Genomic DNA, 24841 nt, shown 5'->3' on the forward strand with positions numbered 1-24841 from the left:
ACCTTACTGCAAACAGATTGTGAATTGATTTCAGCCTGAAACTGATCACGATCTGTGGAGCTGCCGCTGCTGCCGCCCCCCCCCCCCCCCTGCATATATTACCTGTTCTGGCCGGAGCGAGTCCCCTGGTCCGCTGTCTTCTTCTCTGCTCCGGACCGTTCCTTCAGCTACTGAACTTTCTGTCCAGGGCAAGTTTAAACAGTAGAGGGAGCACTACTGTTTAAACTTCCTGCCGGGCCAGGAAGTTCTGTGTAGCTGCAGGAACGGTCCGGAGCAGAGAAGAAGACAGCAGAGACCAGGGGACTCACGCCGGCCGGAGCAGGTAATGTGTACCCGCTGTATTGCGTCGGTCGTCGGGCATTCGAACGCCGCTATCGACGCAATCCCGACCCGCCGGCGATTGAGAAAAATCTTCCGCACGGATGGATCAACGGGAATCGACGGGAACGATCGATTTCGGACAGAAATCGATCGTTCTGTCAGCGGTGTGCGTGGCGATTTCACAGCCGATTCGATCACTGTGATCGGATCGGCTGTATATCGGCGGGAAAATCGTTAGGTGTATGGGCCCCTTAAGTGTTTGCAAGCCCACAAGGGGGGGGGGGGCTTTGGGGAAGGGGGCACAATTTTTACACCCTTGCCCTGGGTGCAATTTAGCCTAGAAACTGCCCTGCTCCTACAAGAAAATCCAAGAGAAAAGCTTATTAGCAGAGCACAGAAATCCATATCACATGTATTACTACAAGGACATCATGTCAAACATTGCCATATGTCATCACTAGAAATGGGCTAATAATTTTAGTAAATGCCATGCTAATTTTATGTAAATTTATGCATCCCAGAATCTACTGCACTTAATTGGTCCATTTCTAATCTGCATACATTTGCATAAAATTTACTTCACTTTGGAATTATTAACATCTCATTGGCCATCCCTTGTAGTCACCTCCATGTACATTTTGGCCAATAATACGTAACTTCAGGTTAATAGCTTGGCTCCTGCAAGTCATTCCTTTTTATAGGTCAAGGAAAGACAAAAAAGGAGTCATCTGTGTGTTCCTATCTTATGTCCTGAAGTCATCTATCATGGTCTTAAAGGGTACCTGAGCTGACAAGTGATTCTATAATGAGATAAAAAATTAGTTTGTATTAATGCATAGAACTAGGCTGTGTTCTTTTTTTTTTTCACTGTAAGGGTTAAGAATTCAGGTACGCATATTACACCCCATGCTGTACACACAATGTTTAGTGGAAATGTTTAATCAGATATCTAGCATTTGTGTCTTTACAGATAAAAATATTGTTCTTGAAGCTGTAATTCAAATATCCTCCTATGTCTCTGCTTATCATCTGGTTCATTCAAATAGGGAAGCCAGTCAGTCAGCTGGCTAACAAGAGCGTGTAAAACTTCTAACGCTGATAGGTTGTGATTTCAAAACAATTAGGACAACTGCATCTGAACTGGGCATGCTCGAATAAGGTCCTCAGTAGAACGAAGCTGCTTATGGGCATGCACAAAATGTACTTGCACATGCCCAGATGCCCTCGCCCATGCTCGTAACTAGAAGAAACCTATTTAACTGGCACAAGTCGAGTAGGTATAGAGGGACCTTGCGCTGGAACAGTGGACTTTAGGAGGATCCACCCAGAGGTTTCCCGCTACTGAGGTAAAACTGAATTATGCTTTACTTGCAGTATAGAGATGTGGTGTTCCTTTTACCTGACTGCAGAAAATCCTGTTAGTTTTCCATAACGTAACTGGGTGACCTGTAAGCTAAAATAACAAAGATTTGCTACCTGGTTGACGAGACTCCCAGTTGATCTGAAATCCACCAGTTTTGACTTCATCATCTGTTTGAAACCAAAGAAACAAGGAATTGTGGGAGCTGAACAGTTCCTCGGGGGCGGTACTACCACAGAACCTTTTCAGCATGTGGGCTGATATCGAGTCTCCATCATGGATTTGTAGAAATTCAAAAGTGCATCTTTGACTCATCTGCAGCTTGAAATAAGGGAAGGTGATGCGCAGGATCTAGAAGAAAAAAAGAGATGTAATATGATAGACATGAAATATACTGGACCTTGTTGACTGAAAAAACATATTGCAGAGGAAGTTTTTTGAGTTGACCTAACATCCAGGGAACTGGAAAGCTTTGGAAGCCCGAGTGCTCCCATAGATGGGTAGTTCCGTACTGCGTATGCAAAGTTTTTCAGAGTTTTCAATCATTTTTTTTATATATAAAAAAACTGAACACGTGTGGTACATTGGTCAGATTTTTCAAATGTTACAATCAATCAAAAAAAATTGTTTATAATTCTTGAATTGAAAAGAAATGTAAAAAATTGTATGGTGTGTGTGGCCACCTTTAAGGAGGAGAAAAGCAGATATTTTCTTTCTTTAATTTGGAACAAAAAAAACATTTTGTTATGCATAATTAATGAGGAACGGTAACGACATATAGTGGAATGCAGTATATTCTTCAAGATACCAAGTTTTATGTTAAATATCCTGGTTTCTGTGTCCGAAACACTTCCTGAAGCTACATGACATCTTCTTACCCACTGGAGCTTCCTCCAGCCCCCAGCAGCTGCTAGGTCCCTCGCCACAGCTCTGCTCTCAGCCACTGGCTCCCAGTTCCCGACGGTGCAGAACTATTGAGCCTGCGCGAGCACAACTGTCAATCACTAGCATGTGGTGTGGAGTGTACTGCACATGGACAGAACTACTGCGCTTGCACAGTACACTCCACACCACGTGCGAGTGATTGAGAGCGGTGCTCACGCAAGCTCAGTAGATGGTCGGGGACCGGGAGCCAGCGGCTGATTGCAGAGCTGCGGCGAGGGACATAGCAGCTGCTGGGGGCTGGAGGAAGACCTGGGTAAGTAGATGTCAATTTATTTTGCAGCCTGGACATTCCCTTTAAGGATCGTACACATGTCCAATGTTTCCAATGGATCGTACACATGTCCAATGTTTCCGTTCAAACTTGTTGGCTGGATGATAAGTTGGACGTGTGGACGCCTAAACGACCAACTGATAAGAGGCGGTTTGCCCGATCCAACTTGCGGTCTGCGGATCAGTTGGGACAACTATCGGTCAGTGCATGCGTACAAACAACTTCTAGTTATTTGACCGACTAATAGACGTGCAAACCTATAGTCGTTTGTTCCATCCAGTCCATTGTCTATTAGCAAGTTGGTTAAACTACATGTACAATAAATTAGTTTATCGGCCGCTTTGTTGTTCGGGACGTTTGAACGACTTGTTCACTCTTAAAGTCGTTCAAAAGACTAAACTAAATGGACTATCAGGCATTAATTCGGATGCGTGTATGCACCTTTAGCCTAGGCTGTTTATTATGCGGACTCCTCTCGCATGATAAATGCCAAGACCTTCGACTTTCAAATCAGGATTAGTTCTCACTACTGAGAGCAACTGGAATAAAACAGGACAATGCCGAAATTGTGGATCGAAAAATATGCAAGTACTCAATTTTGTAAAAAAAAAAAAAAAAAAAGCAATTTTATTCATGTTATTTTGACTACAGTTCCTCTTTAAAAATTATTTTGAAAATAAAATTATAAATACCTGGGGCTTCCTCCAGCCCCACAGGCCATCAGGCCCTCGCAGTCTTCCAATGCAGCCTAGATCCTACGCTAGGAAGCCTGGTAATTCTGTCAGTCATCACAGGCCGGTGTAATGTCTGATTGCGCTGCCCGGAAGCTCCCTTCCACACTGAGTAGCACGCATGCTCAGTGTGAAGTTAATTATGCTGCTGAAGGTAACATAATAAATATCTCCGCTTCCACACATCATACACTCACCAAATTTTCAGGGTAGGGAGAGGATCCCCCGAACGACCTCTATGCCAAATTGCAGCCCCTGAGCCCCGCTGGTTCAGGAGTTAAATTAGAGAAACCTATCTCGGGAACCAGTGGGTGTCGGGGGCTGCAATTTGGCATAGAGGTAGTTCGGGGGGGGGGGGGGGGGTACTCCTGCCTACCCTGAAAATGTGGGGAGTGTAGAATGTGAAGAAGCAGAGATATTTAGTATTTTACCATCAGCAGCATAATCAAATAGGAACTGTGGCCGCACAGTCTCCTACTGCGCATGCGGGGCAGCGCAAATCAGCAGGCAGCGTAATCAGACACAACACCGGCCGCGCGTTCTCCCCCATCGCTCTCCCATGGAGCGCTCTGCACTTGCGCAGTAGTAGCATGCAGTCACAGAATGCTCCCAGCAACAGGAGCGCAATGGGGTACGCGTGCGCACCCGGGCCACGCATGCATAGTACACCCCGACTGGCGGAATTACCGGGCCTCCTCCAATCCAGGCAGCGTGGGAAGACGGCGAGAGAACGATCAGCCTGAAGGGGGCTGGAGGGAGCCCCAGGTATGTATATATTTTTTTATTTTTTTGGCATCTCAGGTTTCCATAAGAACATCTTATTTATTTTATTCCTACCCTCATTTTGTGGCTTTTAATATGTCCTGTATGTGGTCAGGCAGAGTTGTTTATGTTATTTCTGACCCCAGTAATGTTGTGTTCTATCCCAGGGCAACAGAAAAGCACCAAAGCTGCCAGATTGTAAAAACATACGGAGAAAAAGTACGAAGAGAGTCAGCAAAACAAAACAGAACAAATAGATGTATTTGGGTTTTATGAAGACTCGCACTAGCCAATAAATAAGTGTCCTCTGGAGGCGAAAAGCTCATTTTAATATAACGATGGTTAAATATTTAGGGCCATGGAAACGTGGAACAACGGAGGCCGTTATACCGGTGGCCAGAAAAGCCGTCCAAGCTGGGGATGTGAAGTTGTGATTGGACGAGATTGCTGGAGGAAATACCCAAAACAGGTACAATGTGTAAGAATCAGAGGGAGAGCCAAGACCCTTAAATGAAGGAAAAAACATTTGTTTGAGTGTTAATAGCGTCAGTGGTTCCCAAAAGTACATTCCTGTATTGCTCAGGTAAAAACAATCCTGTCTTAAAGGGGAACTGAAGAGAGAGGTATATGGGGGCTGTCATGTTTATTTCCTTTTAGACAATACCAGTTGCCTGGCAGCCCTGCTGATCCTCTGCCTCTATTACTATTAGCAATAGCCCCTGAACAAGCATGCAGCAGATTAGGTGTTTCAGTGGTTCAGACTTATAAGTCTGATCTGACAAGACTAGCTGCATGCTTGTTTCTGGTTTTAATCAGATACTACTGCAGAGAAATAGACCAGCAGGGCTGCCAGGCAACTGGTATTGATTAAAAGGAAATAAACATGACAGCCTCCATATACCTCTCTCTTCAGTTCCCCTTTAAAGTGGACCTGAACTCAGAACTTCCTCTCTGCCCTAAAAGATACACAACAGCATAATAACCTTTGTAACTTTTTTACAGCTTACAGAACTCCTGCAATTTATCTGCAGTGTGTCTACTTTCTGCTTTCATGGAAGCAGACATAGGGTTAACATCCTGCATTTACCAACAAGCTCCCTGATCAAATTACAACTTTTGCTTAGTCACAGATAAGGGAGAGCTGCGCCACAGCAATTTTAAATGTATGCCATACCTCTTTCTGCCCATCTTTCAGTTACCCCAAATAAGACTAATAATTTCCTTTTCCACATTTAGTTGACTCTCTGGTTTTTGGAACGTTTCCCACAAGAACGCTAATAAAAACTAGCATTTTTGCATGGTTAGAGTAGGACTCACCAGGTCGTTAAAGCGTAACCAAGAGCCCCTGTCACTGTTTTCCTCTTGTGTGCTGCAACCCCTCTGTATTTATTTATGTCAATATATAAAATAACCATCCCTGTTTGCCAGGTTATTTAGCCATTGTGTGCATCACAATATCATGACTTTCCATTGCTTCTCACCTTGTCTGATTCAGTGCGTATCACCCACAAACAGTTCACCGATGGCCCATAAGAGTCATTGCCTGGATTGTTGGGGTAGCTTAACGTTCCATTCAAATTAGTTAAAACACCTCCACAAGCTGAATGAAAAGAAACAGATTTGATTAAAAAGGAACCTAAGCAAAATAGGGGGAAAAAATGAATCCGTACATTGCAAAGTGAAAAGGTAAAAAAATAGAAGAGAGATAAGAAATGATTGATATTCGCCATGTCATTTGTTTATGTTGTTTGGTCTGTATGAGCCTGCATGTCATCATCTTTACTGCTGGCAGACAAGAAAGAAAAAATAGACAGCACCAACTGCTATTATTTATAACCACGCCCCCTAAAAATATGATGGGCTAAAAGTTTTTTTTCCCTTATAGATATACATAGGCACGGAGGGAGATACCGGTTGCTTGGCAGTTGGAAACAGCTGTTATTTCCCACAATGCAACAAGTCTCACAGACAGGAAACTGTAGGGACCTAGGTCCTGACATCACACTGTAGGAGGGGTTTCACCACGATATCAACCACACAGACCCCACTGATAATCTATGGGAGAAAAGGTAAACATTTCTCATGGGAAAGGGGGCATCAGCTACTGTTTGGGATGAAGTTCAATCCTGGGTTACAGTTCCTCTTTAATGTGTGGGGCTCTCTGACTATTGTTCGTTCTTGTGATTTTTTTTTTCTGTTTAAAGAGACTCTGTAACAAAATGTTCATCCTTATTTCTTCTGTCCTATAAGTTTATATGCCTGTTCTAATGTGGTGTGTCTTACTGCAGCCTTTCCTACTTGCACAGTGACTGTATTATCTCTGTTATATGATCTAATCTTCTTTCCTCTGTCAGCTCTGTCGGGCTGAGGCAGTCAGACTGGAATGTGCTTGTGATTGCATAGAAGCTATACACACCCTCTCCAGGCCCCCTGCAGGCTGTGTGAGTCACAGACTGAGCTTCTCTGAGCCTATCACAAGCCATGTCTTTTGTTTGTAAACAGTGCATAAAACTGGCAATTACAAGCCAGGATTGCAGCAGGAAGTGGCAGAAACAGCATAGAGGGGCCCAGGAGAACATAATGAATAGAATGGTATGCTTTTTGTTGTAAGAATTTTAGAGTACAGATTCTCCTTAAGTACTTTTATATTTGTTATTCCAAAACACACGTTGCATATTTTTTATTTTCCATGCTGCACACTTTTCTTTCATGTGGGACATGTTTTATTTAGCTAAATATAATCAAGTGATGCATGCCAAGGAGCAATCAACAAAAACTGTATTACATTTTTTTTATTTGCCTCCCCCCCCCCCGGTTAAAGTGAATAGAGCAGCATTTTTAGCCCCAGGGCATCTCAATAGCACATTAAAAATGCATGTTAACAATGTGGCCCATTACTGAAGAAATTCTATTCTATCTCTTCTTTTTACATTTAAATGTTTGTTAGAGGCTTTTATTGCTCTACTTCCACGGCCTGCATTCCGCAGAAAGAACAGGCAGATAAGGAATGCTGAAGTTAGTAGTAGCAATGAGCAGACAAAAGTTTTCCTAAGGAGTGGGGAGGAAGGATATGACACTGTACTTCAAACAGTTTAGAGAAGTCACACTTAATTACATTCACATCTTCCCCTGGAAAAATAAAAGCAGAGGGAAGGGAAGAGTGGAAAATGGCAGCTCCTACAGCTATTAGAAACCAGGACAAACTGCAGAAAAGAAAGATGGTTAGATCCCTATAAAGTTTACACAAAGAGAACACACTGTTCTTCGGTCCACCGCTGTCAATTGCCTCCCCCCAAAGTAATCAGACAAAAGCTTTCAAGCTCCCAGTCACGTCCCTCTTCAAGCACAAGTGTGGGGCACCAGGGCAGAAAGGCGGAGTGGCACGAGATACTGCACAGGCACGGCTGTGCTTGGGCAGGTGCAGCAAGGCTGCACTCGTGCATGAAGAGGAGTACGACTGTTGTGTGCAGGAGGGTCCCAGGCAGCGGTGATTCGGAGGACATTTGATTTCTGACCCGAGGTCCATCTAGGGTTCAATTTAAGAACTGAGGGCCAGGTTTATTAAGAGTGTCTGAGACAAAATATTGGTAGGTTTTTAGAAATCCATGCAGAACGGTCTCAGACATCTTACGAAATCATTAGACAGTGCAGATTCCTTCTAAAACTGTTGTAAAATAGGAGGAGCTAGGAAGGTCTCTAAGACAGTGCAGTGTGTGAGGGGAATTGCTGTTGCTGAGGTAACCAACACACCTGCTATATTGATAGCAGCAGGCTCTGAGGAGGAATTCAGCAGGGGGAGGAGCACATCACAAATCATGTCTAGCCTGCACTCTGCAATCATGTCTAGCCTGCAGTTCTATACCCGTAGAACTGCTATCAAGCACTTCTTAATCGGCGCCAGTATAGGGATGGATTTGCACTTTTCTTAACTGTAGTGCAGCTCTAGAAATTCATGCTAAATTGTCACTATTACCTAGGATTTAAGAAGGTTCTTATTATCATGCAGAACTGTTCTCCCTGCTGGTTAGAACAGATTTAGAAGAAAAAACTGTTGTTAATGCGTTGATAAATCTCCTCCAATGTCCCTTCCCTATAAAGTTAAAACCCCTTATACATAGAGGACCAGCCAGCCCCGTACCTTGTGTCTGCGTCTCACAGTGGAAGCCGGTCCAGCCGCTGCTGCAGTTACACGTGTAGCCGTCCGTCCCGTCCAGGCAGATGCCGCCATTCTGACACGGGTTACTGGAGCACTCATTGAGGTTCTCGCTGCAGTTGGCTCCCGTCCACCCTGAATGACATTCGCATGTGTAGTCCAGGATACCGGGCTGCACCCGCCAATCAGGAGACGGGAATTTCAGGATGTTTTTGGAATAAAAACAAAAACAAAAGAAATCAGATCTGTGTGTTTGTGGCTCCATGTATGGCAATAGTGATCCCCCATTTATTAATAGTTAAAGGGTAACAATGTGCTGCCCTCACATGGGTTATATCAGACCACCGTCGTAGCAGTCATGTGGTTTACCTACAGCAATTTTTGTTTTTTAAATAAATGCAGTAGGGCAGTACAGAATCTCACCTTGCACACGCCGTTCACACAGGGATTCTGCTTCTGGCAGATATCGCTAACAGACTGGCAGCCGCTGGGTCCGTATCCACTGCCAGTGTACCCCGGAGGACAGACGCAAACCGGCAGAACGCCCTCTGTCAGGAGATATAAAGCAATTAGCGTGAGTGAAAATCATCATTTACAGAGGAAGGGCTACGGCTCACTAGAGTGTTTAATGCTGGGAATTCACGGTTCGTTTTTCAGGTGATTAGATGGTTCGATAGATAATTTCCGACATGTCCGATCTCCCTTTCGATCCTTTTGCCGCTCGCTTTCTGACAGAAGTGAATGGAAAAAAATAAGAAAAACGAGCGGACGATAAGATAAGCGACTGCAGAATCGAGCGTCAATTTGAGCGCCAGAAAATGAAGCGTGTATGCCCAGCATTAGCCACGTCTCGGAATAGCTGGCGATTCCAAAACGCTAGGCTAATGAAAGTTAAAGCAAACCTGAAGTGAAACTTATGATACCCTCTTTCCTTGAAAATAAGACCTACCCTGAAAATAAGCCCTAGCTGGAATTTTGTGCATGCTTCAAATATAAGCCCTACCCCAAAAATAAGCCCTAGCGAAAGTTAAAGAGGAGGAGGAGGCAGCCAGTAAGCGGGGACACAGCAGTGCAGTGCCAATCAGGCACTGATCCTGTCATCCCAGCACACAGCATGGTTATCAGCTGTGCGCAGGGAAGACAGGGCAGGTGCCTGATCAGCACAGTAGCATACTTTCAAATCCATGAACATCACAGTACAAAGGAACAGGAAATGTTCTGCTGAGAGACACTTCCTAGTAGAAATATAAGACATCCCCTGAAAATAAGCCCTAGCACATCTTTTAGAGCAAAAATTAATATAAGACACTGTCTTATTTTCGGGGAAAGATGGTATAATGATTTGTATGTGTAGTATGGATAATGAATAGAACATTAGTAGCAAAGAAAAGAGTCTCATATTTTTATTTTCAGTTATATACTGTAGCTTTTTTTTTTTATAACATTGCATCATACTGTTACAGTTGCAGTTTTAAAACCACACTCTGTCTTTTAAGCTATAAACCAAAGCAGAAATAATGACAATTTGAACTTTCCTGCAGTAAAACCTTATCCCAAGCTGTCTCTCACTGTTTGTTGGCTGTTGAAGTGCTTCCGAAAATAGAACTGCCTTTGACCCAGAGAAGCTCTTTTTCATAGATAACAACTGGAGGTTTTTAACTCTTCCTGTACTGGAAAAGAATGAGACTCTTTTCTTTGCTACTCATGTTCTATTTTTTAGCTGTACTACACATACAATTCATCATCAGCGCTGCGTAATATGTTGGCGCTTTATAAATACAATAAATAAATAATCTCATAAGTTTAATTTTTCTTCACCTTTGCTGTAATATAGGTGAACTCACCGGAGCGGTTTGCCGAAATCGCAATTGCTCCGCCTGCAGCATTTTCCGAGCAATTTAATAGGGGAAAGCAGGGCTCTAAATTGCTCCACAAATCGCTCCACTTTTACATTACAAAATCCTTCTCAGCCTTTTGAGAGTAATTTGTAAACACAAGTGGGTGCCCGGCCGGCAATTTTTTTTACTTCAGACCCTATTCCTGATCGAGAAGATGATGGGATTGTAAGGAGATTGGGCACACTGAAAAATATGGATCTAAATATTGGTAATCGTTCCATGGGTATGTCCTTTTCATCCATTTTCACGGATATCTACAACAAAAGAACAGATCGGCTGTAGGAACCGCACATTTTTCATTGATATTCAATCAATGAAGAAGTGAAGCCGGCACCATCCAAAGCTCTGTTATGAATTTAATCACAGACTGTCATATTAAACAGGCAACGTTTTGGAGGGATGTTTTCTAGGGTGTTTTGACTGGATGGCGGTGCTCCGCCCCACGATTGGAAACGTTTGGGGGCAGATTGGCCTTCACCATACCAGTGTGCCTGGCAGAAAAATTTAAAGCCGGGCACTTCGGGTCAACGCTCGTGGGGCGTAATTTGCTGGGCTCTCCCAGCCGCATATTGGTGGAGAGATTTGGATGAATCTCCTCCCCTCTCCGCCTCCCACCAGCGCTGCCTTCTGGGTATGGTAGTTCCCGCTGTGGGGCGGGGCATGTCTGCGTCCTGGCAATCTCCCTTTAGTCTTCACTATTGGCAGACGTGATGTCCGGAAGAGGCGGGGCTTATCTCCGCATATACCGGACACTCACGGACTGCCTCAGTTATTGGAGCGCAGCGTGACCAAGCGTCTGTAAGGACGCGAAACGGCCGTCGCAAGCCCCAACTGATGCCCGATACCCCCACCTCCAACTCACCACCACCAATGTGAACCTACAGGTGAACTGAACACAGCCTTGGTTTGTAACCCACTTTCGGCATGAGTGACGCAATAAAGGATATGACGGAAGGTGCCCGGATGTAATCTTTTTCTTCTTGACCACACAACGTTTTGGAGGGAAACACATGCTCCTTTGTCAAACTTTGACAAAAATCTTCAAAAAAAAATAATCACACACTTGTGTACGCTGGGGTAGGGTGAGGAGGCTAGTGTGTGTGCCAGGAAGACGGGCGGGAGAATAGAAAAAAATCGATTTTCTCAAAAACTACAAGGTATTTTTGACTTGTACCTACTATTCTGCTTAACATATGTAGCAATTTTGGTAGCAATAGCATGTATGGGGGTTTTGCTATTCACTTCCAAGGTCGGCACAAAATTTTGCAACAATGTACGTGAAATTATTAAATATTACATACGAAATTAATTACGATTTTCTCTGAAATTTTGCATTACAATGACAATGTGTAATTGTGAATTTCAATGCAAAATTTCCCATATGCAAAATGTCAGCCCACCACTGGATTTTGCCACCTGAATTACTTTATTCAGGTGACCTCATGGTAAGTCCGCCCCATATGTACAGTAATTCTGGCTTGTATGCCGCTTGGGGCTGTTTTTTATAATGCTGAAATTGTCACCTTTGACGTATGGTGTGTGTTAAAGTGAACTCGAGGTGAGAGTGATTTGGCGGCTGCCATATTTATTTCCTTTTAAAGTGGATCCGAGGTGAACTTTTACTTATTGCATAATTGTGTTCCTTTCCTATTGTTTATAGGGCATTCCTCAAGCCAAATACTTTTTTGTTTTTGTTTTGATACTCTAATTCCCTATAAACTAAATAAACCACGCCCACAGGTTTTCAGAGAGCCTTGGCAGTAGCAAGGGCTCATAGGAGCTCAGTCTGGGCAGGAGGAGGAGGCGGTGTTACTAGCCATTGATTTCAGAGGCAGAGGGGAGGAGGGAGGAGGGGGGATAAGGTTTTTTTCACAGGCTGAGTGCTCAAGATACAGATAAGCCTGCCTGTGTGTAATGTTTACAAACAACATGGCTGCTGTCATTGTATCACAGGAAGAAATAATAATTTTGTATTAAAGCTGTTTGCAGCTGGATTTGCTGTGTAAACTATCTAAACTTTAGATAAGATATATAGACAAGTTACTTGTTATAGTTAGTTTTTCATCTCGGATCCGCTTTAAGCAATACCAGTTGCCTGGCTATACTGCTGATCCTCTACCTCTAATGCTTTTTAGCCATAGCCCCTGAACAAGCATGCAGCAGATCAGGTGTTTCTGACATTTTAGTCAGACATAACAAGATTAGCTGCGTGCTTGTTTCTGGTGTGATTCAGACACTACTGCAGCCAAATAGATCAGCAGGGCTGCCAAGCAACTGGTATTGTTTAAAAGAAAATAAATATAGAAGCCTCCATATCACTCTCACCTCGGGTGACTTTTATTTTAACGTACAGTACAGTATATAATAATAATGGTACCATGCACTGCTACATGTCACAAACAGGCAATGCCTTACCGTCACTTGGTGCGCACGCAGCTAGACGATGGCAGCCTCCATTGTTCACCGAGCAAGCGTCCATCAGATTACATGTGTGGCCATCGCCTTCATAGCCTGGTTATAACATATTTTATTAGCATCCAATGACATATATGTACAGTAGTATTAAACTATGCCTTTATTTAAAGCAAGAAAATGTTTTCCATCAAGATTATTACTTAAAGCAGAGTCACAGTCTCCTAACTTTAACAATATAATTCTGCTACCTGCCTGTGCCCCAAAGTAATGTCATTGTTGTGAAAAATCACAATCCCCACCCAATCACAGTCGGCTAGTATTGGAAGTCGCTGTCTTGCATAATAATGCAGTAACCAGTTTTATCCAGAAGCATCCCACTGCTTCAAAATAAATTGGCGTGCCTGAGAACTGGTCTCTGTGAGCTTGGCTCAGAGCTCACAGAGACCACTTCTCCGACACTCCAATTTACTTTGCTTGAGGAAGCGTTAACTTGTGTCCAAATAAAGTTTTTGTTCTTTGAATGATACTTTGCCCTTCTTTGGAAGTAAGTCCACCCCTACATCCTTTTAAACATTTCTTTTTACGTATTTTATACTTGTTTGCACCCCTGATTATAGATTACATCAGCCTCGTAGCTTTGCACTGCTGAAATGTAAACATCCTACTTCTGAAACGACTTAGTCTTTATGTGGAGAGTAAATGACCTGGAGGACAAGAAGCACAGTGATAGGATCCCATCGTGTTCATACACTTCACCAGCGGGGCAAGAGAGCAGCCTCCATTGTTGGTCTGGCACTCGTCAATATCCTGGCAGCTGTATCCAGTTCCAGTCCAGCCTTTATACAGACAGAATAACCAAAATTATCACGCCACTATAAAATGATCATCAGTATTTAGTCTTACTTTAGGAGGCAATAAACATTGCAAAGCACAGTAACCCTTAACCAATCAGAACTCAAAATTAGTTGACCTGGATCCGGTAATCCTAAGCCTAAACCTCAGTGGGAGGGTGGGGCTACATAGATATAGGAAGTGTTTCTGAAGTGGAAAACAGGATATTTAAAATAAAAGTGGGTATCCTGAACAATTTACTGCATCCTACTATATGTAGTTACGGTTCTTCTATAAGTTCTAATTGGCATTTTTCCTTAGTAATTGGTACCTGCAGGGCACTGGCCACAGATGAAGGAACCTGGGATGTTGGTACACTGGACTGGAGGATTCTGGGAGCAGGGCGGGTTAGGCAGGTTACATTCATCTATATCGGTGCTACACGAGACATTTCCAGAAGAGGACATCCATCCTGATTCACACACGCAGCTGTACTTGGGCTGAAAATACACAAACAACATACGTAAAGCAAATGTCTCCTTTCCAGTCTAGAAAACACCAAACAGAGATTACATTTCGTCCAATTCCATGATTTCTGTTCACACATTCTGAAGCAGGATGGCACAGGCCCATCTGAGCAACACCAGACACCTGAGGCCTCAGTGGAATACAGGATATCAATACAGTGTTTCCTGTATGGCTCTAGCCTCTAGATCCCTGGTGCTCAGCCTGTGGCTGCATATGGCCCCTCAGAGCCAACAGTGCGACCCTCAGGCTGTTTAACTAATGAGAAGAATGTAGCATCATTCTTGGTGATAGACAGTTATTATAATTAAATGTTTTCTGTTGCGCAGAAGACCTCATGGCTAATGGCTCTCTTGGCTGTTAGGGCTGCTTCAAACGTGCGTCTGCCTCGCGTTTACCGCCGGCGTTTGGGACTCGGCGTTAAACGCTCCCATTCAAGTGAATGGGAGCATTTGTACCGGGCTTTTACCGGCGTTTGAACAAATGCAGCGTTCAGATCCTAATTTTCCCTGGCGTTCGATCGAGGCGACCCTGGACGCTACATGTAGCGTCCTGGGAGAGTTAACCTCTGTGGCTAATGTCCTCCTGTGGGGAGAAAAATTCTGGCTGCAACTGAACGCCACGGAAAGCCGTTGAAAGCTCGAACGCGACGCTCCGCAATGCTGCCGACCGCAACGCCTCTGAAAGCCGGACAGACGTCCGTTTCAACCAGCCCTTATACACCAAGTATAACAAACTTCCTTTTGCAGACACATGATGTAGCAAAAACTTTATTACTAGAACACACTGCCAACCTGTGGTTACAGTTGGTAATGTATCTTACTCACCCAATAGATTATTGTTGCTAAATACACATTTCAACACTCTTATGTGCAGTTCTTATCCTATTTTAGTAACATATAGCTCCAATGACAGGCAGTTGCTCCAAGTCTACGGTGTTTCTCCTAACAGACACTGTTATATTGACCTGAAGACGAAGGTAAGGCCTGTGAAACGCGTCAGTATTTGTGTTCAATAAATAGCTTTTATAATCCATTCTTCATCCAAGGTAAGACCACTTATTGTTTCAAACAGATTAGAAGAGCTATATACACCCTGGGGTGCTTCCCCCCAACCATTGTATTACCTATCCCCTAGCTAGGGGTCTCCCTTGTGAGTTTATCCAGGGATTTTTTTTGTTTTGTTTTGTTTGGGGAGCGACCGACCACCTCATGGAGAAGAACCCAGATCTATCAGCGTGGAGAACCACCTCATAGAGAAGAACCCAGATCTATCTGCGTGGAGAACCACCTCATAGAGAAGAACCCAGATCTATCTGCGTGGAGAACCACCTCATAGAGAAGAACCCAGATCTATCTGCGTGGAGAACCACCTCATAGAGAAGAACCCAGATCTATCTGCGTGGAGAACCACCTCATAGAGAAGAACCCAGATCTATCTGCGTGGAGAACCACCTCATAGAGAAGAACCCAGATCTATCTGCGTGGAGAACCACCTCATAGAGAAGAACCCAGATCTATCTGCGTGGAGAACCACCTCATAGAGAAGAACCCAGATCTATCTGCGTGGAGAACCACCTCATAGAGAAGAACCCAGATCCACCTCATAGAGAAGAACTCAGATCTATCTGCGCGGAGAACCACCTCATAGAGAAGAACCCAGATCCACCTCATAAAGAAGAACTCAGATCTATCTGCGTGGAGAACCACCTCATAGAGAAGAACCCAGATCTATCTGCGTGGAGAACCACCTCATAGAGAAGAACCCAGATCCACCTCATAGAGAAGAACTCAGATCTATCTGCGCGGAGAACCACCTCATAGAGAAGAACCCAGATCCACCTCATAGAGAAGAACCCAGATCTATCTGCGTGGAGACAGATTTCTCTACAGGCTTTTTGTTGCCTCTAGCAACCCATCCTTGTAAGTAGGATTTTTATTGTTTTTTATCCCTGTGTTTTATTAAATACAGTAAAACCTTGGATTGAGTTTACTGTAACTTGGCTTAAGAGAACTTTGCAATACAAGCAAAAATGTTTGTGAAATTTTGACTTGATATTCAAGCAACATCTTGATATACAAGCAAAAAAAAAAACTATAAATGCGGCAAGTCCCCACAACTGAGCCGATAGTTGTTCTCCCTTTGATGGTGCAGGATTGTACTTAATTGCGCTTAACCATTTTAGCCTTTTGGACATGACTGTCACGTCCAAAAGGCTGCTGCTGCAGCACATGCGCGCCCCCGTGCCGCCCCCAGTTAGCCCGGAGATCAATGAATGCGAACATAGTTCCCATTCATTGATCTAAGTCTCTGGTAGAAAAACCGACGCTGCTCATCAGAAGCCGCGGTCTTTTTAAAAAAAAATCACGCCTCCTTATAGTTCCTGTAAGCGAGCGTGCTCAATGGATATGGGAGTGCCTGAAGACTGAGAGGGGGCATACATACATAATCAGGCAGAGGAGAGGAAACAGAGTAAGGGAAGAAATGACATCAGGATTGGCTTCAGACACATGGATTCTATAATGGAAACTCACAGAAACAGGATTCTCTTTATTTACAATATAACTAAGACTCACTGAAATCAAAATGTGGACAGTGCCATATATCTGTTATGTAAGTAGAGCAAGAATTTATCTACTAATATATGTGTTTTTTTTTCTGAGATAGTTTGGCCAACAGCTCCTCTTTAACCTCCCTGGCGGTCTATTAAGATCGCCAGGGCGGCTGCGGGAGGGTTTTTTTTTTTATTAAAAAAAAAACTGTTTCATGCAGCCAACTGAAAGTTGGCTGCATGAAAGCCCACTAGAGGGCGCTCCGGAGGCGTTCTTCCGATCGCCTCCGGCACCCAGAATAAACAAGGAAGGCCGCAATGAGCAGCCTTTCTTGTTTTGCTTACATCGTCGCCATAGCGACGAGCGGAGTGACGTCATGGACGTCAGCCGACGTCCTGACGTCAGCCGCCTCCGATCCAGCCCTTAGCGCTGGCCGGAACTTTTGTTCCGGCTGCGCAGGGCTCGGGCGGCTGGGGGGACCCTCTTTCGCCGCTGCTCGCAGCGGATCGCCGCAGAGCGGCGGCGATCAGGCAGCACACGCGGCTGGCAAAGTGCCGGCTGCGTGTGCTGCTTTTTATTTCGCTCAAATCGGCCCAGCAGGGCCTGAGCGGCGACCTCCGGCGGTGATGGACGTGTATAGTCGTCCATACCGCTGAGGAGGTTAAAAAAAAAAAAAGGTTGGGGCGAGCTAACAGATGGTAATGATTCTGTTAGTTATAGTGAAAGTCTTGTTTACATTTTTATTTTGTACTATTTTACTATAACTGTTATTGGATTGTGGAACGAATCAACTGGGTTTCAATTAATTCTTATGGGGAAATGTTTTCATGTAAGAGTGCTTTGGATTACAAGCATGTTTCTGGAACGAATTATGCTTGCAAACCAAGGTTCCACTGTGCTACACTTTATTGGCGCTCCTGGTTTTTCTAGTTGTTTTTTTCACTTTCCGGTTCTGAAATTCACCTACGGAGAGACATCGACTATGGCACCAATGAAGGAGCCACAAACATAATGCTTTGATTAGGAACGTGTATGTGGTTTGTCTGCAGGTTGCCCACTTGGCATTTTACAGGTGCTGGTCATCAGGACGCCTTCAACCTCTTGTATGGATTTGTCCCTAAGGTTTTCAAGGATGGAGCCATTAAAATGGTCAGCTGTGATTGGCCATGTTGTTTGAGGAAACGGTATTGACCAATCACTTGAGGAGCTTTATATAAGTGTTCCAATTCTGTAAAAACCTGTGGAGACTGGAGAGACCAGAGGTGCTCCATTCCATCCAGACTCAGCAATTATAAGTGGTCTTTGCCCTGGTGATGATGGTGGTGCTTGGGTCTTCTGATCAAGCAAGTTATGATAACTTGGCTATGGTAATTTATTGGTTTACAGCTTGGTTATCTGGTTTGATTACATCCAATAAAATTTGGACTCTGACCTTTAAAAAGATTGTCCTATAACAATGGCCTCACCAGAACCATAGTCAGCGCTCTTTGGCTATGCCGTCCCTTATCTATCCAAAATTCAAAACAAGCTGATGAATCAATTCTGTAATGCTGTGAAATGTCTACTAGCACACTCATGGAATAGCAACTTTATTAGGCTGGACTCTTGGATCAACCCTGTTTATCATCTTAAATCTTAATCTCTTAAACAATTAAATTCTACTTAAGGTGCGTACACACACAGTATTGTAACCAACGACGGGTCTGTCTGACACTCCTGCGGCGCGGTCGTTCTGCCGACAGTAGTACGTGAGTAAAGGCTGTCTGCAGACTGATAAGACTTATCCGTCTGCCGACAGCCTGTGCTCACGTACTACTGTTGGCAGAATGACTGCGCCACGGGAGGGTCTGAGGGACCCGTCTTTTGTTACAATACTGCGTGTGTACGCACCTTAAAGAGAACCAGAGACGAAGCACCCTCATGTATTTTATTACATTTATCAGTGGGAACATGACAGTAAACACCTACCCTGCTTTTAGTTTTATTCTTCTCAGTCTAATCTATCTGTTATCAACTGTGATAAGAATCCATCGACTATTCAGTCGAGGGTTTGACCTGGAATCATTATAGCTGAGTCACTCTTCTGTGGAGTCTTTTCAAGCCCAAGCCTTCCCCCTCCTGGTACAAATTTCATGCTTTACATGCTGAGAGCTGTGATGACATGGGAGGGGCTGCTGCTGCAGGAAAAATCTCTGTCTAACAGACAAGTGTGGCTGAGTGATCTGTGTGCTCTGTCTGTGCAGCCTGTCATTATTATCTACTGTATGCAGTTTCATTACTATGAGAGACACTTCCTACAGGCAGCCACACAGCATACCAGAATATGAAGTTGAAAGCACACAGATGAAAGCCTACAGCAGCCCTGCTTGTCTATAGTCTCATATAGCCTAGACAGCACATCCAGAACACCTCATAACCTGGAAGCAGAAGGAATATGAGCCGGCGGCCATATTGGATATTTCCTGGAGCAATAATGGATAAAAAGCACTCAAAAAGGCACACCAGAGTGGCAAAATTATCGGGTAGAGCATTTATTCTTTACAAGCTATCAACTGTGCTATCTGCTATCAAAATATGTTTATTTTGTGTGAATCGTTCATCTCTGGTTCCCTTTAAGAAACTGGGTCTGGGTCAGTTTAGTGCACCACATGGCATGGAAACATGGTTTCTACCAACCACCTACACTCTTCATTCCAGCCCCAATGAGATCCAGCAATTTTACAGGGCTTCCACCCTGACTTAAAGTGCTAAATTACGTTGATGGCCTTTAGACACAACAAGACAGTACAAATAACATTTATATCACGCTTTTCTCCTGGTGGACTCAAAGCGCTTGAGCTGCAGCCACTAGGGTGTACTCAGTAGGCAGTAGCAGTGTTAGGAAGTCTAGTTCAAGGACTCCTTACTGAATAGGTGCTGGCTTACTGAACAGGAAGAGCCGAGCTTTGAACCTTCCCACGTTTTCTCTTACATGATATTTTCAAACTTGTCAATAAAATGCCTTTTAAATCGCAAGCAAACAAGAAAATACTTATAGTACTCCTGTACCACGTAATTTTAGTACCTATTTAAAAAAAATCCACAGCCTAACTCGCCTACTCCTAGTTCCCTTTGCTGTCTTTTCCTCCCTGTCAGCTATCTTGTTCCCCCGCCGTGTCCTCTCGTATCTGCCGGGATCTTCACTGCTATGGAGCTGACTCGGAAGTAACCCAAAAGTTCTTCCAGGTCAGTGCCATAGTGGTGAAGATGTCGACAGATACGAGAGGACATGGTTGCAGAAAGGAAGAGGGGACAGGACAGAAAAGACAGCAAAGGGAACCAGGAGTAGGTGAGTTGTGCAGTGGTTTTTTTTTTGTTTTGTTTTTTGACAGGTCTAAAATGAACGGGTTATGAGTACGGTGGTACAAGGGGGATAACTGCCATTTCTTCCCCGCCCATATTTAACATTCTGGTCAGTTGAAGATTTCAGCTGACTAGAGAGAGGGACGCAGGGGGCACTGGACTGGAAGGATGGTGCTGTGACATATGTCTGCAGTAGTCACAGCACCACAGCATATGTGACTCCACCACAGACAAAACGACACCTATATTAATCAAACCCCCTTTCAGTTCAGGAGTACTTTAAAATAGTTTTGATAGTACTATTCCACCAACTTTTTGATACTTTTTCAATTGCAAAGTGCTGAAAAGTTATTCTAAATAGATGGTATTCTATGTCGATGAGTAGTCTAAAGATGAAAAATTATCTCCTAGGAGAAAGCTCAGGAGAAAAAGTTAATTGCATATGGGCCCCTGCGTGTAAAACCATATATTTTCATTACAGAGAACACTACAGACTTGCTTTTTTTCCGGTCATTGATGGCTGGAGCTCTCTGCCTGTGTCATCATTCTGTCCCCTCCTTTTCTGCTGAAGTGACTCAGCTGTTTCCAGGGTGGGAGAGAACAGAATCAAGACACATTCAGAGAGCTTCACTTTTATTACATATGCCGATGACCACAGATAAGCAGGCTTCTACTGCTGTGAAAATAAATGATTTTACACACAGGGAAAACTTTGGAATGCTTTCAAATGTTCTTTTATGTAACTAAGAGTAGTTACTAAAATGATAGTTTTGGGTCTATAATCACAGTGAGATTCACTTCAATCAAATGAATGTTTCACCACATGACCCCAGGTAACCGGCCAAAGGAACATTTTAGTAATGCTGAAGTAACAATGGCTGCAGTAACAATGGCATTATTGTATTCCATTATACTGCTATTAAAGTTTTTTTTTTCAAAATATATGTAAAATCCCTATACATAAACAAATGGGAAAAAAACACCAATTCTGTATAGCTGAAAGGACAACTAAAGCGAGAGGGATATAGAGTCTTCCATGTTTATTTCTTTTAAACTATACATGTTGCCTGGCAATCCTGCTGATCCTCTGCTTTTAATACATTTAGCCATAAACCCTGAACAAGCATGCAGCAGATCAGGTGTTTCTGACATTGTCAGATCTGACAAGATTAGCTGCATGCTTGTTTCTGGTGTGATTTAGACACTACTGCAGCCAAATAGATCAGCAGGGCTGCCAAGCAACTGGTATTGTTTAAATGGAAATAAATATGGCAGCCCCATATTCCTCTTTCTTCAGTTGTCCTTGAAAGCTTCATGCTATAAGGCAAAGACAGAGATTTCCCTTACCTGACCTGGCTGCTCCCTTTCTAGGTCTGTGCAGATGCCATGGTCACACAGCTTCACAGAACCCTCTTTGCAGTCATCATACTTTGAGGTGCATTGTGGGCCATACCATTCTGGAGTACAGGCACAACTGAAGGAGGCAAAATGTCAGGCTTAAATCAACACTATCACTGTAGTTAAAAAAAGACAGTAGTGTAAACGGATAAAGAGAAAGACAGACTATGTGGGAGATTTATCAACGTATTACCGACAGTTTTTTCTTCTTAATCTGTTCTAACCAGCAGGGAGAACAGTTCTGCATGATAAGAACCTTCTTAAATCCTAGGTAATAGTGACAGTTTAGCATGAATTTCTAGAGCTGCACTACAGTTAAGAAAAGTGCAAATCCATCCCTAAACTGGCGTAGATTAAGAAGTGCTTGATAGCAGTTCTACAGGTATAGAACTGCAGGCTAGACATGATTGCAGAGTGCAGGCTAGACATGATTTGTGATGTGCTCCTCCCCTCTGCTGAATTCCTCCTCAGAGCCTGCTGCTATCAATACAGAAGGTGTGTTGGTTACCTCAGCAACAGCAATTCCCCTCACATACTGCTCTATCTGAGAGACCTTCCTAGCTCCTCCTATTTTACAACAGTTTTAGAAGGAATCTGCACTGTCTAATGATTTTTTAAGATGCCTGAGACAGTTCTGCATGGATTTCTAAAAACCTACCAATATTTTGTCTCAGACACACTTGATAAATCTGGCCCTATGAACCTACTCCTTCTGCTAACTTAGTGTCTCTTAAAAGCATACATACAAAAAAGGCAGCCAGTAATGCCGATAGTAAAATATCGGTATTAAATACTGATATTTTACTATGGCTAAACCTACCGTACTCTCACACAGAACCTTCCCCCGATACCTAACCCTTACTGCTACCCCCCACCCCCGCACACGCTACCTACCTAAAGCCTAAACCTAAACTCCCCCCACTCACACAATTTTATAATTCAAACCACACTGGTCCATTTTCTTATCACTACTTTTCCTTCATATTAGCATTTTAAAATAAGAAATATATCAATCAATAAAGATGAGAATAAAGTTTAGAGTCAATTAAATACATTTGTCAGTAGAAAAATACATATATTTAGAAGTAGCTGTTGGCCCGGCATTGCCCCGGTATGTATTTGGTTGGTGTTTGCTCCGCCCACTTTTTCTAACCGTAATACACAAAGGCCTCAATTCACTAAGATCATGCTGGAGATAATAAGGCAAGAGAAAACTTACCTCCACTAGTAAAAGAGTTATCTTATCTCTTCATTCCTTACGTTACCTCTTCTGTAGTTAATTTACCTCTTCTGTAGTTAATTTACCTCCTCTGTAGTTAAGTTACCTCCTCTGTAGTTATTTTCACATGCAGTTAATGAACAGCCTGTCTTTAACTCTGGAGTTATTTTAAGGATTAAAGAGTTAACTTAAAGGAATACTATCGATGTATGCATTTATTTTTAAATGCTGTATGTTGTAGCACACATTAGGGCAAGTACTAGGAGCAATTTTATTCCCCACACAGCTGTTCCTCTCAGCTGTAAAATCCTCCGTCAGTTTTGGCGTCAGTGTTGGATACAAATGTATCTAATACTGAGCTCCCAGAGGGCTAGACCATGTCTCTGCAAAGGGGAGATGCTATCAACTCCTCAGTTTATAGTTTAATTATCAACTTGCTGAAAGAATCTTGTTTATATGGTGGTAAGGGGTTAAAGATTCTAGCAATGTGTGTTTATTATCTTTGCTTCTCTTTACTGATAAAGATACTAATAATGCTAATTGTAGACAGTGGTCTGCCCCTCTCAGCAGCTTGTAAAGTGGATGCAGCCTGGAGTGAATCGCCTCAAGCAGGCAGCCAGTCTGAGTGTAAACACAGACTCGTGGTATAGCTACCGTAGTTATATTCCAGCAATATTCCAGCTCATTTAGTTACCTGTTACCACCTCAGATCAGCCTATTTCTCCTCATGTCTGCTGCATGCTGTGAGTGACACAGTGAAATATATTTGTGAGCTGTGTGACAGAGTAACCAAGCAGCTCAGGGTGACCCAAACTACTATGAGCTGTGTGAGAAATGAATTTTTAAGCAGGGATAGTGAGAGAGAGACCTGGGTGAATAAATAAAGTGCCCTTAGCACTAGTGGTAATGTGTACACTAATATAGAGTATTAAAAAAAAAAGTCGTTTAAATCGATAGTACTCCTTTAAAGACAGAAGAGTTAACTTTAGGTTTGCCTGCGTGTGAAAATAACTACAAAGGAGGTTAAATAACTACAGAGGAGGTAACTTAACTACAGAGGAGGTAACTTAAGGAATGAAGAGATAAGATAACTCTCTTTTATGTGGAGGTAAGTTTTCTCTTGCCTTATTATCTCCAGCATGATCTTAGTGAATTGAGGCCATACACTCAATTACTCAATGACCTAGTTTGTGAGCTTTGTGGTCTTTGGCCTGAAAAATTTGCATTGAAATGAAACAAATATGATTGGCTGTGGCTCCACCCCCTTTTCTGAATTTGAACCCCAGTCACCCAATGACCAACTGTACCAGGTTTGAGGCTTGTGCCAGTGCAAGAATGGCAGCAATTACATTTTTCCTTTGAAATCAATAGGTACATTTTGATTGGCTTTTGTAGGCTCCACCCACTTTTCTGAATATTAACCCCAGTCACCCAGTGACCGACTGTGCAAAGTTTGAGAACCCTGCCATCAACAGTGTAAGAATGGCTGCAGTTTACAATTTCCCTGTGAAATTTGTATTTGTCTCCGCCTAGTTTTTGGTTATGGGGATTAAAAGCATTGTATATGTTATTGCAGGTACTGCACTATGTGTGTGCCAAAGTGTATTCAGCCATTGTGGTGTGATTGAGTAACAAACATCTAAACTTTCGCACTTGTAATATTAGATGAGGAGGAAAGAGGGACAGAGGAACAGGGTTCCCAAAGAGGGACTGTCCCTCCATAAGAGGGACAGTTGGGAGCTATGCTGGCATATGTACTAGTGTGGGGTGAGGGGAGGTCTCATTACAGATGAGATCATATATTTAGATAGATCTGTACATGAGTCCTGAAAGAGGGACAAATAAGGAAGAAAGAGGAACAGGGGGATTGGGCTGACAAAGAGGGACTGTCCCTCCAAAATAGGAACAGTTTGGAGCTCGGGTTGCCTTCGGGTTTGCTTTAACCCTTTCCAATCCTATATCGGACTAGGTCTGACATTGGCCTTTTCCTTCATAGTTCCAATGTCGGACATATTGTCAGGAAAACTGGCTGCCATTAGGTGGGGCTTTTGCTGGATAAAACCGGCTCAATGTCATTCCCCTTCAGATCAGTTCAGCGTGTTTGCTTGCGAAACGGCT

At 43.3% G+C, this 24841-nt stretch overlaps 1 protein-coding gene across 1 annotated transcript in view; it reads right to left on the reverse strand.

Moving 5' to 3' along the window:
- Positions 1 to 24841, reverse strand: part of CUBN (cubilin) — a 298563-nt gene that overhangs the window by 262795 nt on the left and 10927 nt on the right. Inside the window, exons 7-14 of the mRNA XM_068238249.1 lie at positions 21454 to 21580; positions 14019 to 14187; positions 13561 to 13692; positions 12857 to 12952; positions 8967 to 9091; positions 8529 to 8715; positions 5872 to 5990; positions 1798 to 2032 (exon numbers count right to left, since the gene is read on the reverse strand). Of these exons, the coding sequence (XP_068094350.1) occupies positions 1798 to 2032; positions 5872 to 5990; positions 8529 to 8715; positions 8967 to 9091; positions 12857 to 12952; positions 13561 to 13692; positions 14019 to 14187; positions 21454 to 21580 (1190 nt within the window). The remainder of the gene's footprint in view (positions 1 to 1797; positions 2033 to 5871; positions 5991 to 8528; positions 8716 to 8966; positions 9092 to 12856; positions 12953 to 13560; positions 13693 to 14018; positions 14188 to 21453; positions 21581 to 24841) is intronic.

Source organism: Hyperolius riggenbachi, chromosome 5, assembly GCF_040937935.1.
Source record: "Hyperolius riggenbachi isolate aHypRig1 chromosome 5, aHypRig1.pri, whole genome shotgun sequence".
NCBI lineage: Eukaryota > Metazoa > Chordata > Amphibia > Anura > Hyperoliidae > Hyperolius > Hyperolius riggenbachi.